General features: G+C 49.6%; 1 protein-coding gene across 2 annotated transcripts in view; it reads right to left on the bottom strand.

The window, feature by feature from the left end:
• LOC109869349 (plexin-A1) overlaps positions 1-13,992 on the bottom strand; it is a 344,851-nt gene that overhangs the window by 29,976 nt on the left and 300,883 nt on the right. For both annotated transcript variants that reach the window (XM_031803595.1, XM_031803596.1), the window contains exon 16: positions 6,415-6,582. In XM_031803595.1, coding sequence (XP_031659455.1) covers positions 6,415-6,582 — 168 coding nt within the window. The remainder of the gene's footprint in view (positions 1-6,414; positions 6,583-13,992) is intronic.

Genomic DNA, 13,992 nt, shown 5'->3' with positions numbered 1-13,992 from the left:
ATTGTCCGTAGAGCTCCGAAACAGGATTGGGCCGAGACACAGATCTGGGGAAGGGTACCAAAAAATGTCTCCAGCATTGAATGTCCCCAAGAAGACAGTGGCCTCCATCATTCTTAAATGGAAGAAGTTAGGAACCACCAAGACTCTTCCTAGAGCTGGCCACCCAGCCAAACTGAGCAATCGGAGGAGAAGGGCCTTGGTCAAGAACCCGACAAAATGTGGAAAAAGTCAAGGGGTTTGAATATTTTCTGAATAAACTGTCTGTTCTAAGTGTGCTATTTCTATGCTTTCCGTTCTTGTTTTAGTACACCATCTTCAAACAGCTGAAACACAATATTTTTGGTTATTGAAAATATATTTCAGAGTGGTACAATGGATGGTACAATGATTCTCTACACTATACAGTATATTGCTTGTTTTGTCACATAAACTGAAATGAGGCAAACTATTAGAATTTTAGCAACCAGGAAATGGCAGAGCGATTTCTGCATATTGCACCTTTCAAATAAACAAATATTTACTACAGTAACTGTTGCCATTTATTTTCCCCACAAAACCGCAATACAAACCGTGGGTTTGGTGAACCGTTACACCCCTACTGGTTTGGTGCTGGAGATAATGAATATGAGGTTGAAAAGTGGCCCTTTATTAAGCAGCAACGTGGCTCCACTGGGCTTTGACAAAGTAGCTTATACTGCTTTCACAAAGGATTGAAGGTATTTTGCCTGTAAAAATAATAGGGCAATGTTCATATTACCCCCTTACAAACAGGCCCATTTTGACCACATTCTTGCCTGCATACACCTTTTAGACCTCCCGTGCACATGCCGGCAGGCCGGTGACGAGTGGGAGTGGTGAGCATCTATTTTAATAAATCCATTGAATATACACCATCAAAAACACATCTATTATTCATTTGTTTGGAAAGGTCCTAAGAAACATTAGAAGACTATTAACAGGTATTTTCAAAACAGTAGAATGGCATATTTTGAGTTTACTTATGTTATGTCCAAATGAATAGTTCACTATTTAGTTCATTCAACAGACAAGACACACGTGCCCTGATCACAGTCAACACACACATATTTTGCGGTAATAATATAAAGGAATATAACAGAATAAAATACAACCAATATTCATTTCCTATACAGCTTGTGTCACGGGAAACGTGTGGAATATAAAACAGAACCCATGCATTTTGTTAACCACACTCTCCTTCCTACCGGCCCTCCACTTTGTTAGGGAGCAGGGCGTAGGGTTTTACATTGAGAGTATCTACATCATGATACCAATAGAAAGGAATAGCAATCCTATTTTCTAAAGCATGTCAGTCTCATGTTCATACTTCACAACCTCTGCAGGCTTTCGGTGTTGCCTTTACACGACTGATGAAACTAATAGGCCTGCACTTGATCTGGCTACATTATTGCATGATAAATGTTTCTGATCAGGGATAGCTGTACCACGCACACTTATTTGCTCAGCCAAAAATAGGGCTGTAGCGGTCATGACATTGTGTCAGCTGGTTATTGTCATGCAAAGGAATCTCACTGTAATTGACTGTCAATTAACATCAACATGTGTAGCATCTCCTGGTCTCCATCAACACGTTTAGCATCTCCTGGTCTCCATCAACACGTTTAGCATCTCCTGGTCTCCATCAACACGTTTAGCATCTCCTGGTCTCCATCAACACGTTTAGCATCTCCTGGTCTCCATCAACACGTTTAGCATCTCCTGGTCTCCTTCAACACGTTTAGCATCTCCTGGTCTCCATCAACACGTTTAGCATCTCCTGGTCTCCATAAACACGTTTAGCATCTCCTGGTCTCCATCAACACGTTTAGCATCTCCTGGTCTCCATAAACACGTTTAGCATCTCCTGGTCTCCATCAACACGTTTAGCATCTCCTGGTCTCCATAAACACGTTTAGCATCTCCTGGTCTCCACACCTTCAAGCTGCTGATGCGTCTTTGGAACATCTACATTTTAAAAAGTCTAATAAACCAATTGAATATACAACATCACAATAAATCCATTACTTATTTTAGGCAGGTCTAAAGAAACATGATATGAAGAAAATGTATTTCAGAAGAACAGAAAATGAGTTGGTCTACTGTATGTTATGTGGCTATGCTCCATGTCATAGGCTGTAGGCTTGTTCCTTTAGTAGGCAAGATCGGCTGTCAGTCCCAAACCATTATTTTATATTAGGTTATTTAATTGTATAGTAGATTTTATAGTAGTAATATATAGTAATATAATTGAGAATATTTTTCCCATTCTGGAGCTAGTCTGCAGATGAATTTATTTTTGCCCGACCTACAGACAGTGATATCAGTCCTCTAATACAGGACTAGTAAAGGCTCAGTGCACTACTTTCTTAAAAAACAACAACAATACAAATATTTATATATATATATATATATTTGCATACAGTACCAGTCAAAAGTTTGGACACACTTACTAATTCAAGGGCTTTTCTTTATTTGTACTATTTTCTACATTGTATAATAATAATGAAGACATCAAAACTATGAAATAACACAAATGGAATCATGTAGTAACCAATTTTTTTTTTAAATAAATGAAGTAGTCACCCTTTGCCTTGATGACAGCTTTGCACCCTCTTGGCACTCACTCAACTAGCTTCATGAGGTAGTCACCTGCATTTCAATTAATAGGTGTGCCTTGATAAAATTCAATTTGTGGAATCTCTTTCCTTCTTAATGCGTTTAAGGTAGGGGTGGTATACAGAAGATAGCCTAATTTGGTAAAAGACCGAGTCCATATTATGGCAAGAACAGCTCAAATAAGCAAAGAGAAATGACAGTCAATCGTAGCTTTACTTTAAGACATAAAGGTCAGTCAATCTGGAAAATTTCAATAACTTCGAATTGCTGCAAAGAAACCACTATTAAAGGACACCAATAAGAAGAGACATGCTTGGGCCAAGAAAACACAAGCAATAGACATTAGACCGGTGGAAATCTGGGTGAGTGAAGTAAAAGTGAAGAGTGAAGTAAAAGCAGCCAACAAGTGCTCAGCATATGTGGGAACTCCTTCAAGATGGTTGGAAAAGCATTCCAGGTGAACCTGGTTGAGAGAGCGTGCAAAGCTGTCGTCAAGGCAAAGGGTGGCTACTTTGAAGAATTTCAAATATAAAATATATTTAGATTTGTTTAACACTTTTTTGGTTACTACATGATTCCATATGTGTTATTTCATAGTTGTGATGTCTTATTCTACAATGTAGAAAATAGTTTTAAAAAATAGTAAAAAATGACAAAACCCCCTGAGTAGGTGTGTCCAAACTTTTGACTGGTACTGTATATATATATATATATATATATATATATATATATATATATATATATGTATATATATATATATATGTATATATACAGTGCCTTGCGAAAGTATTCGGCCCCCTTGAACTTTGCGACCTTTTGCCACATTTCAGGCTTCAAACATAAAGATATAAAACTGTATTTTTTTGTGAAGAATCAACAACAAGTGGAACACAATCATGAAGTGGAACGACATTTATTGGATATTTCAAACATTTTTAACAAATCAAAAACTGAAAAATTGGGCGTGCAAAATTATTCAGCCCCTTTACTTTCAGTGCAGCAAACTCTCTCCAGAAGTTCAGTGAGGATCTCTGAATGATCCAATGTTGACCTAAATGACTAATGATGATAAATACAATCCACCTGTGTGTAATCAAGTCTCCGTATAAATGCACCTGCACTGTGATAGTCTCAGAGGTCCGTTAAAAACGCAGAGAGCATCATGAAGAACAAGGAACACACCAGGCAGGTCCGAGATACTGTAGTGAAGAAGTTTAAAGCCGGATTTGGATACAAAAATATTTCCCAAGCTTTAAACATCCCAAGGAGCACTGTGCAAGCGATAATATTGAAATGGAAGGAGTATCAGACCACTGCAAATCTACCAAGACCTGGCCGTCCCTCTAAACTTTCAGCTCATACAAGGAGAAGACTGATCAGAGATGCAGCCAAGAGGCCCATGATCACTCTGGATGAACTGCAGAGATCTACAGCTGAGGTGGGAGACTCTGTCCATAGGACAACAATCAGTCGTATATTGCACAAATCTGGCCTTTATGGAAGAGTGGCAAGAAGAAAGCCATTTCCTAAAGATATCCATAAAAAGTGTTGTTTAAAGTTTGCCACAAGCCACCTGGGAGACACACCAAACATGTGGAAGAAGGTGCTCTGGTCAGATTAAACCAAAATTGAACTTTTTGGCAACAATGCAAAACGTTATGTTTGGCGTAAAAGCAACACAGCTCATCACCCTGAACACACCATCCCCACTGTCAAACATGGTGGTGGCAGCATCATGGTTTGGGCCTGCTTTTCTTCAGCAGGGACAGGGAAGATGGTTGAAATTGATGGGAAGATGGATGGAGCCAAATACAGGACCATTCTGGAAGAAAACCTGATGGAGTCTGCAAAAGACCTGAGACTGGGATGGAGATTTGTCTTCCAACAAGACAATGATCCAAAACATAAAGCAAAATCTACAATGGAATGGTTCAAAAATAAACATATCCAGGTGTTAGAATGGCCAAGTCAAAGTCCAGACCTGAATCCAATCGAGAATCTGTTGAAAGAACTGAAAACTGCAGTTCACAAATGCTCTCCATCCAACCTCACTGAGCTCGAGCTGTTTTGCAAGGAGGAATGGGAAAAAATGTCAGTCTCTCGATGTGCAAAACTGATAGAGACATACCCCAAGCGACTTACAGCTGTAATCGCAGCAAAAGGTGGCGCTACAAAGTATTCACTTGGGCTGAATAATTTTGCACGCCCAATTCTTCAGTTTGTGATTTGTTAAAAAAGTTTGAAATATCCAATAAATGGCGTTCCACTTCATGATTGTGTCCCACTTGTTGTTGATTCTTCACAAAAAAATACAGTTTTATATCTTTATGTTTGAAGCCTGAAATGTGGCAAAAGGTCGCAAAGTTCAAGGGGGCCGAATACTTTCGCAAGGCACTGTATATCACCAGGTGATATTTTGCCCAAACTCCGTATGCCAAACTCCAACCCTATTCCTAGGCCGTAGGCAGAACTTTATTGAAATTACTACTAGGTCGCTAGGCAGGAAAAAAAGTTTGGGCTTTGATACTGGCAATACCTTTCAGATATAAGGAAAAGGCTGAAAAAAGATGGTGGAAAAACGTAGAGTATGAAAAGGATTACTGCTTTTCCTCTTCTTCTCTTTCAGAATCTCTTAATTACTTCTCTTCTACTTGGTTCCTCGTATTCTCTCCCTTTTCTCTATATGATAAAGCAATTTAGCAGCCACTTATTCAATCAGTAAGCTATTTAAAAGTATTTTTCTACAGCAGAAAAACGAGAAAGTTGCAAATACGATAATAAGCCAATCTAATTGACCAATCTCAGTGTACAACTCCCTATTGAAAACATTGCAATGCCGTTAACATAGACGTGAAAGTAGAAGTTAATGCACAGATGAACAAATATGTGGTTCACACATCTCCAAGCCCCTGGTGTATCTTATGCTGGAGTGTGTGAATAAGGCATTTCGGCCTACAGTACAGCGATCACATCGATGAGCTGAGAGAATTGTGGCTCTGAGAGATCCAGGAATCTCAGTCATTTTGTCGCTTGTTTTTCATTTGTTTATGCATGTGTTCCCGTCTGTTTCTCTGTGCCAGACGGAGCCCAGATCTGTGGTGAATCACTGGAGACTCTTGAGGAACAGTCAGTCAGTCAGCTCATCCACCCATCCAGGCTCTGTAGCTGGGCAGGCCACCCCTGGGTGACTCAGTGGAGCAGAGCAGAACCCCCCCCCGACCCCCCCACACACAAACAGACTTCAACACACATGTAGATCCTAACAAATAAACACAGAAATTTAGACACAGAGCACAGAGGAATGGGGGCCCTGGGGCTGCAGTTGGGCCACAGCTGCTCCTTAGCCAATCCCACAGAGCAATGACTATACCCCATTTCAATCCAACAGCCTATTAGATCAACCTATTGTAGATGAAGCAGAAAGTGGTGTCAACAGAGACACAGGGAGAGAGAGAGAGAGAGAGAGAGAGAGAGAGCTATCACATCTTGTAACAGTGTCTCAAAGGGTTAACCAGGAAGCAGAAAGTGGTGTCAACAGAGACACAGGGAGAGAGATAGAGAGAGAGCGAGAGAGAGGTGAGGGCTATCACATCTTGTAACAGTGTCTCAAAGGGTTAACCAGGAAGCAGAGCATTCTGGGTCAAAGTGGACTTTCCACAAGGTTCTGTGTTTTCCTCGCTAACTCTTTTAAAGAGGTGCCACTGTAGCTCCAGTACTGCACAGCTGACCGGCACCAGAGAACCAGGTGAGCAATGAAAAATACCCAGATCCTCTCCCTACCTAGCGATGCTCCAGTCGGGTTCAATCCTCAGGACGGTGGGGTCCTCGGTGTAGTTATATTTGACCTCTGGGTTCCTCAGCTCTGCAGAGTCGATGTCCACCATGACTGGTGTGCTGCCAGGGGTCAGCCCCGCTGGGGTCACACATACTATCTCCCGGGCATTCCTCCTGCAGAGAGAAGGGGAGAAACATGGTTCAAGGATGACAACGGTTACAAAGAGATATCACCAGTTTCCTCAGTATGACAGAAACCAATGGTCCAGGTTTCAGCACCTGTCTCTAAAGAAATGGTCATACCTTATGTCAATGTGTACATGAATGAGCGCCATATTGTTAAAATCCGTGTCTACCAATGTTTGGTGTGTCTAGTCAATTATTACACAGTAACTACGATATCTAATCTGTAGCGTTGTTGGATGATGCTTGAATTTCTGGGAAAGTGCCGCAGTCTTTCTAGGAAGAGAGGAGAGGAGTGATTCTGGTGTGATTCCCAGGTCCTGATTGGAGACGTGCCTGCAATGTCTCCTCTGTTTCCCCTCGCCCCGTTTCCATGGGAACCCGCTTCACAACGCACGCTCCACAAACCCTCCCAAGATTGCATATATTTTGACAAGGTGTTAGTGACAAACAACAAAACGAGAAAGACACAAAGAGGACGAGAGAGAGAAGGAGACAGACACAAAGAGGACGAGAGAGAGAAGGAGACAGCACAAAGAGGACGAGAGAGAGAAGGAGACAGACACAAAGAGGACGAGAGAGAGAATGAGACAGACACAAAGAGGACGAGAGAGAGAAGGAGACAGACAAAGAGGACGAAAGAGAGAAGGAGACAGACACAAAGAGGACAAGAGAGAGAAGGAGACAGACAAAGAGGACGAGAGAGAGAAGGAGACAGACACAAAGAGAACAAGAGAGAGAAGGAGACAGACAAAGAGGACGAGAGAGAGGAGACAGACACAAAGAGGACGAGAGAGAGAAGGAGAGAGAGAGAAGGAGAGAGAGAGAAGGAGAGAGAGAGAAGGACAGAGAGAGAAGGACAGAGAGAGGAGACAGTCACAAAGAGGACGAGAGAGAAGAGAGAGAAAAGGAGAGAGAGAAGGAGAGAGAGAGAAGGAGAGAGAGAGAAGGAGACAGTCACAAAGAGGATGAGAGAGAATGAGAGAGAGGAGAGAGAGAGAAGGAGAGGGAGAGAAGGTAGCACTGCAGAAAAAAAGATAATCTGCTGGATTATCTTTGAAAGGAAATAAATAGAAATAGATGTGTTTCTATCCAGGATAACAGTGGAAACAGCTTGGCTGAGGACAGAGACCTACTGTAGCACTGTGACATATATGAACATCAGAAAGATTACATGCACAGACACAGTATGACATAGAAAAACAACACCGACAGCACGGACGCAAGCACACCACAACCACACACTGCATCTCAAACAATTCCAGTCAATGGAGGGAGGGTGAATCAGCGGGAGATGGGGGTATTTCATTGATAAAGTCCTGGCTCTGGTCCAGGTAGAAGTGTCTGCATTAGTCAGAGAATGGCAGAGCTTTCTCCCCTCCCTCCCCCTGTATCTCACCTCCCCTCCCTCCCCCTGTATCTCTCCTCCCTCCCCCTGTATCTCACCTCCCCTCACTCCCCCTGTATCTCTCCTCCCTCCCCCTGTATCTCTCCTCTCCTCACTCCCCCTGTATCTCTCCTCCCTCCCCCTGTATCTCTCCTCCCTCCCCCTGTATCTCTCCTCCCTCCCCCTGTATCTCTCATCCCTCCCCCTGTATCTCACCTCCCCTCACTCCCCCTGTATCTCTCCTCCCTCCCCCTGTATCTCTCCTCTCCTCCCCCCTGTATCTCTCTCCTCCATCCCCCTGTATCTCTCCTCTCCTCACTCCCCCTGTATCTCTCCTCCCTCCCCCTGTATCTCTCCTCCCTCCCCCTGTATCTCTCCTCCCTCCCCCTGTATCTCTCCTCCCTCCCCCTGTATCTCTCATCCCTCCCCCTGTATCTCACCTCCCCTCACTCCCCCTGTATCTCTCCTCACTCCCCCTGTATCTCTCCTCTCCTCCCCCCTGTATCTCTCCTCCATCCCCCTGTATCTCTCCTCACTCCCCCTGTATCTCTCCTCCCTCCCCCTGTATCTCCCCTCACTCCCCCTGTATCTCTCCTCCCTCCCCCTGTATCTCTCCTCTCCTCACTCCCCCTGTATCTCTCCTCCCTCCCCCTGTATCTCTCCTCCCTCCCCCTGTATCTCTCCTCCCTCCCCCTGTATCTCTCATCCCTCCCCCTGTATCTCACCTCCCCTCACTCCCCCTGTATCTCTCCTCCCTCGCCCTGTATCTCTCCTCTCCTCCCCCTGTATCTCTCCTCCATCCCCCTGTATCTCTCCTCTCCTCACTCCCCCTGTATCTCTCCTCCCTCCCCCTGTATCTCTCCTCCCTCCCCCTGTATCTCTCCTCCCTCCCCCTGTATCTCTCCTCCCTCCCCCTGTATCTCTCATCCCTCCCCCTGTATCTCACCTCCCCTCACTCCCCCCTGTATCTCTCCTCACTCCCCCTGTATCTCTCCTCTCCTCCCCCTGTATCCTCGCCTCCATCCCCCTGTATCTCTCCTCACTCCCCCTGTATCTCTCCTCCCTCCCCCTGTATCTCTCATCCCTCCCCCTGTATCTCTGTATCTCTCCTCCCTCCCCCTGTATCTCTCATCCCTCCCCCTGTATCTCTCCTCACTGTCCCCCTGTATCTCTCCTCACTCCCCCTGTATCTCCCCTCACTCCCCCCTGTAATCTCTCCTCACGCCCCTGTATCTCTCTCTCCCTCCCCTGTATCTCTCCTCCCTCCCCCTTATCTCTCCTCCCTCCCCCTGTATCTCCCTCCCTCCCCCTGTATCGTCTCCTCCCTCCCCCCCTGTATCTCTCCTCCCTCCCCTGTATCTCCCCTCCCTCCCCCTGTATCTCTCCTCACTCCTCCTGTATCTCTCCCTCACGCCCCCTGTATCTCTCCTCACTCCCCCCTGTAGATCTCTCTCTCCTCCCCCCTGTATGCTCTCCTCCCTCCCCTGTATCTCTCCTCTCCTCCCCCTGTATCTCTCCTCCATCCCCCTGTATCTCTCCTCTCCTCCACTCCCCTGTATCTCTCCTCCCTCCCCCGTATCTCCTCCTCCCTCCCCCTGTATCTCTCCTCCCTCCCCCTGTATCTCTCCTCCCTCCCCCTGTATCTCTCATCCCTCCCCCTGTATCTCACCTCCCCTCACTCCCCCTGTAGCTCTCCTCACTCCCCCTGTATCTCTCCTCTCCTCCCCCTTATTTCTCCTCCATCCCCCTGTATCTCTCCTCACTCCCCCTGTATCTCATCCTCCCTCCCCCTGTATCTCTCATCCCTCCCCCTGTATCTCTGTATCTCTCCTCCCTCCCCCTGTATCTCTCATCCCTCCCCCTGTATCTCTCCTCACTCGCCCCCTGTATCTCTCCTCACTCCCCCTGTATCTCCTCCTCACTTCCCCCTGTATCTTCCCCTCACTCCCCCTGTATCTCTCCTCACTTCCCCCTGTATCCTCTCCTCCCTCCCCCTGTATCTCTCCTCCCTCCCCCTGTACTCTCCTCCTTACCCCCCCCTGGATCTCTCCTCCCTCCCCCTGTATCTCTCCTCCCTCCCCCTGTATCTCCACCTCCCTCCCCTGTAATGCTCTCCTCACTCCCCTGTATCTCCCCTCACTCCCCCTGTATCTCTCCTCACTCCCCCTGTATCTCTCCTCCCTCCCCCTGTATCTCCCCTCCCTCCCCCTTGTATCTCTCCTCCACTCACCCCTATTCCCCTCCCTCCCCTGTATCTCTCCTCACTCCCCCTGTATCTCCCCTCCCCCTGTAATCTCTCTCCCCTCCCCCCTGTATCTCTCCTCCCTCCCCTGTATCTCTCCTCCTCCTCCCCCTGTATATCTCCTCCCTCCCCTGTATCTCTCATCCTCCCCCTGTATCTCTCCTCCCTCCCCCTGTATCTCCCCTCCCCCTGTATATCTCCTCCCTCCCCCTGTATCTCTCCCTCCCTCCCCCTGTATCTCTCCTCCCTCCCCCTGTATCTCTCCTCCCTCCCCCTGTATCTCTCCATCCCTCCCCCCTGTATCTCTCCTCCCTCCCCCTGTATCTCTCCTCCCTCCCTCTGTATCTCTCCTCCCTCCCCCTGTATCTCTCCTCCCTCCCTGTATCTCCCCTCCCTCCCCCTGTATCTCTCCTCACTCCCCCTGTATCTCCCCTCACTCCCCCTGTATCTCCCCTCACTCCCCCTGTATCTCTCCTCACTACCCCCTGTCAGGACCTGGCACTCACACTCCCTGTATCTCCCTTCACTCCCGTCTGTCAGGAACCTGGCACTCACACTCCCTGTTCAATCCCCTCACTCCCCCTGTCAGGAACCTGGCACTCACACTCCCTGTATCTCTCCTCCCTCCCCTGTATCTCTCCTCCCTCCCCCTGTATCTCTCCTCCCTCCCCCTGTATCTCTCCTCCCTCCCCCTGTATCTCTCCTCCCTCCCCCTGTATCTCCCCTCCCTCGCCCTGTATCTCTCCTCACCTCCCCCGTGTATCTCCCCTCACGGCCCCCTGTAATCTCTCCTCACTCCCCCTGTATCTCTCCTCCCTCCCCCTGTATCTCCCCTCCCTCCCCCTGTATCTCTCCTCACTCCCCCTGTATCTCCCCTCCCTCCCCCTGTATCTCTCCTCACTCCCCCTGTATCTCCCCTCACTCCCCTGTATCTCCCTCCCCCTGTATCTCTCCTCCCTCCCCCTGTATCTCTCCTCCCTCCCCCTGTATATCTCCTCCCTCCCCTGTATCTCTCATCCCTCCCCCTGTATCTCTCCATCCCTCCCCCTGTATCTCCGCGCTCCCCCTGTATATCTCCTCCCTCCCCCTGTATCTCTCCTCCCTCCCCTGTATCTCTCCTCCCTCCCCCTGTATCTCTCCTCCCTCCCCCTGTATCTCTCCTCCCTCCCCCTGTTATCTCTCCTCCCTCCCTCTGTATCTCTCCTCCCTCCCCCTGTATCTCTCCTCCCTCCCCCTGTATCTCCCCTCCCTCCCCCTGTAATCTCTCCTCACTTCCCCCTGTATCTCCCCTCACTCCCCCTGTATCTCCCCTCACTCCCCCTGTATCTCTCCTCACTCCCCCTGTCAGGAACCTGGCACTCACACCTCCCTGTATCTTCCCTCACCCCTCTGTCAGGAACCTGGCACTCCCTCCCCCTGTATCTCTCCTCCCTCCCCCTGTATCTCTCCTCCCTCCCCCTGTATCTCTCCTCCCTCCCCCTGTATCTCTCCTCCCTCCCCCTGTATCTCTCCTCCCTCCCCCTGTATCTCCCCTCACTCCCCCTGTATCTCTCCTCACTCCCCCTGTATCTCTCCTCCCTCCCCCTGTATCTCTCCTCCATCCCCCTGTATCTCTCATCCCTCCCCCTGTATCTCTCCTCCATCCCCCTGTATCTCTCCTCTCCCTCCCCTGTATCTCTCCTCCATCCCCCTGTATCTCTCCTCCCTCCCCCTGTATCTCTCCTCACTCTACTCCCCCTGTATCTCTCCTCCCTCCCCTGTATCTCTCCTCCTCCCCCTGTATCTCGCCTCCATCCCCCTGTATCTCTTCTCCCTCCCCCCCTGTATCTCTCCTCCTCCCTCATCCCCCTGTATCTCTCCTCCCTCCCCCTGTATCTCTCCTCCCTCCCCCTGTATCTCTCCTCCTCCCCCTGTATCTCTCATCCTCACTCCCCCTGTATCTCTCCTCACTCCCCCTGTATCTCTCCTCACTCCCCCCTGTATCTCCCCCTCACTCCCCCTGTATCTCTCCTCCTCCCCCCTGTATCGTCTCCTCCCTCCCCCTGTATCTCTCCTCCCTCCCCCTGTATCCTCTCTCCTCCCTCCCCCTGTATCTCTCCTCCCTCCCCCTGTATCTCCCCTCCCTCCCCCTGTATCTCTCCTCACTCCCCCTGTATCTCCCCTCACTCCCCTGTATCTCTCCTCACTCCCCTGTATCTCTCCTCCCTCCCCTGTATCTCCCCTCCCTCCCCCTGTATCTCTCCTCACTCCCCCTGTATCTCCCCTCCCTCCCCTGTATCTCTCCTCACTCCCCCTGTATCTCCCTCACTCCCCCTGTATCTCCCCTCCCCCTGTATCTCTCCTCCCTCCCTGTATCTCTCCTCCCTCCCCCTGTATATCTCCTCCCTCCCCTGTATCTCTCATCCCTCCCCTGTATCTCTCCTCCTCCCCTGTATCTCCCCTCCCCCTGTATATCTCCTCCCTCCCCCTGTATCTCTCCTCCTCCCCCTGTATCTCTCTCTCCCTCCCCTGTATCTCCCCTCCCTCCCCCTGTATCTCTCCTCCCTCCCCCTGTATCTCCCTCCCTCCTCTGTATCTCTCCTCCCTCCCCCTGTATCTCTCCTCCCTCCCCCTGTATCTCTCATCCCTCCCCCTGTATCTCTCCTCACTCCCCCTGTATCTCTCCTCACTCCCCCTGTATCTCTCCTCACTCCCCCTGTATCACTCCTCCCTCCCCCTGTATCTCTCCTCCCTCCCCCTGTATCTCTCCTCCTCCCCCTGTATCTCTCCTCCCTCCCCCTGTATCTCTCCCTCCTCCCTGTATCTCCCCTCCCTCCCCTGTATCTCTCCTCACTCCTCCTGTATCTCCCCTCACTCCCCTGTATCTCTCCTCACTCCCCCTGTATCTCTCCTCCCTCCCCTGTATCTCTCCTCCCTCCCCCTGTATCTCTCCTCTCCTCCCCCTGTATCTCTCCTCCATCCCCTGTATCTCTCCTCTCCTCACTCCCCCTGTATCTCTCCTCCCTCCCCTGTATCTCTCCTCCTCCCCCTGTATCTCTCCTCCCTCCCCTGTATCTCTCCTCCCTCCCCCTGTATCTCTCATCCCTCCCCTGTATCTCTCCTCTCCCCCTGTATCTCTCCTCCTCCCCCTGTATCTCTCCTCCCTCCCCCTGTATCTCTCCTCCTCCCCCTGTATCTCTCCTCCCTCCCCCTGTATCTCTCCTCCCTCCTCTGTATCTCTCCTCCCTCCCCCTGTATCTCTCCTCCCTCCCCCTGTATCTCCCCTCCCTCCCCCTGTATCTCTCCTCCCTCCCCCTGTATCTCCCCTCCCTCCCTCTGTATCTCTCCTCCCTCCCCCTGTATCTCTCCTCCCTCCCCCTGTATCTCTCATCCCTCCCCTGTATCTCTCCTCACTCCCCCTGTATCTCTCCTCACTCCCCCTGTATCTCCCCTCACTCCCCCTGTATCTCTCCTCACTCCCCTGTATCTCTCCTCCCTCCCCTGTATCTCTCCTCCCTCCCTGTATCTCCCTCCCTCCCCCTGTATCTCTCCTCCTCCCCCTGTATCTCTCCTCCCTCCCCCTGTATCTCCCTCCCTCCCCCTGTATCTCTCCTCACTCCTCCTGTATCTCCCCTCACTCCCCCTGTATCTCTCCTCACTCCCCCTGTATCTCTCCTCCCTCCCCCTGTATCTCTCCTCCCTCCCCCTGTATCTCTCTCCTCTCCTCCCCTGTATCTCTCCTCCATCCCCCTGTATCTCTCCTCTCCTCACTCCCCCTGTATCTCTCCTCCCT

The sequence above is a fragment of the Oncorhynchus kisutch genome, linkage group LG24 (assembly GCF_002021735.2).
Source record: "Oncorhynchus kisutch isolate 150728-3 linkage group LG24, Okis_V2, whole genome shotgun sequence".
Classification (NCBI taxonomy): domain Eukaryota; kingdom Metazoa; phylum Chordata; class Actinopteri; order Salmoniformes; family Salmonidae; genus Oncorhynchus; species Oncorhynchus kisutch.
Note: the sequence above shows the minus strand (reverse complement) of the source record. Positions and strands in the feature narration are given on the sequence as shown.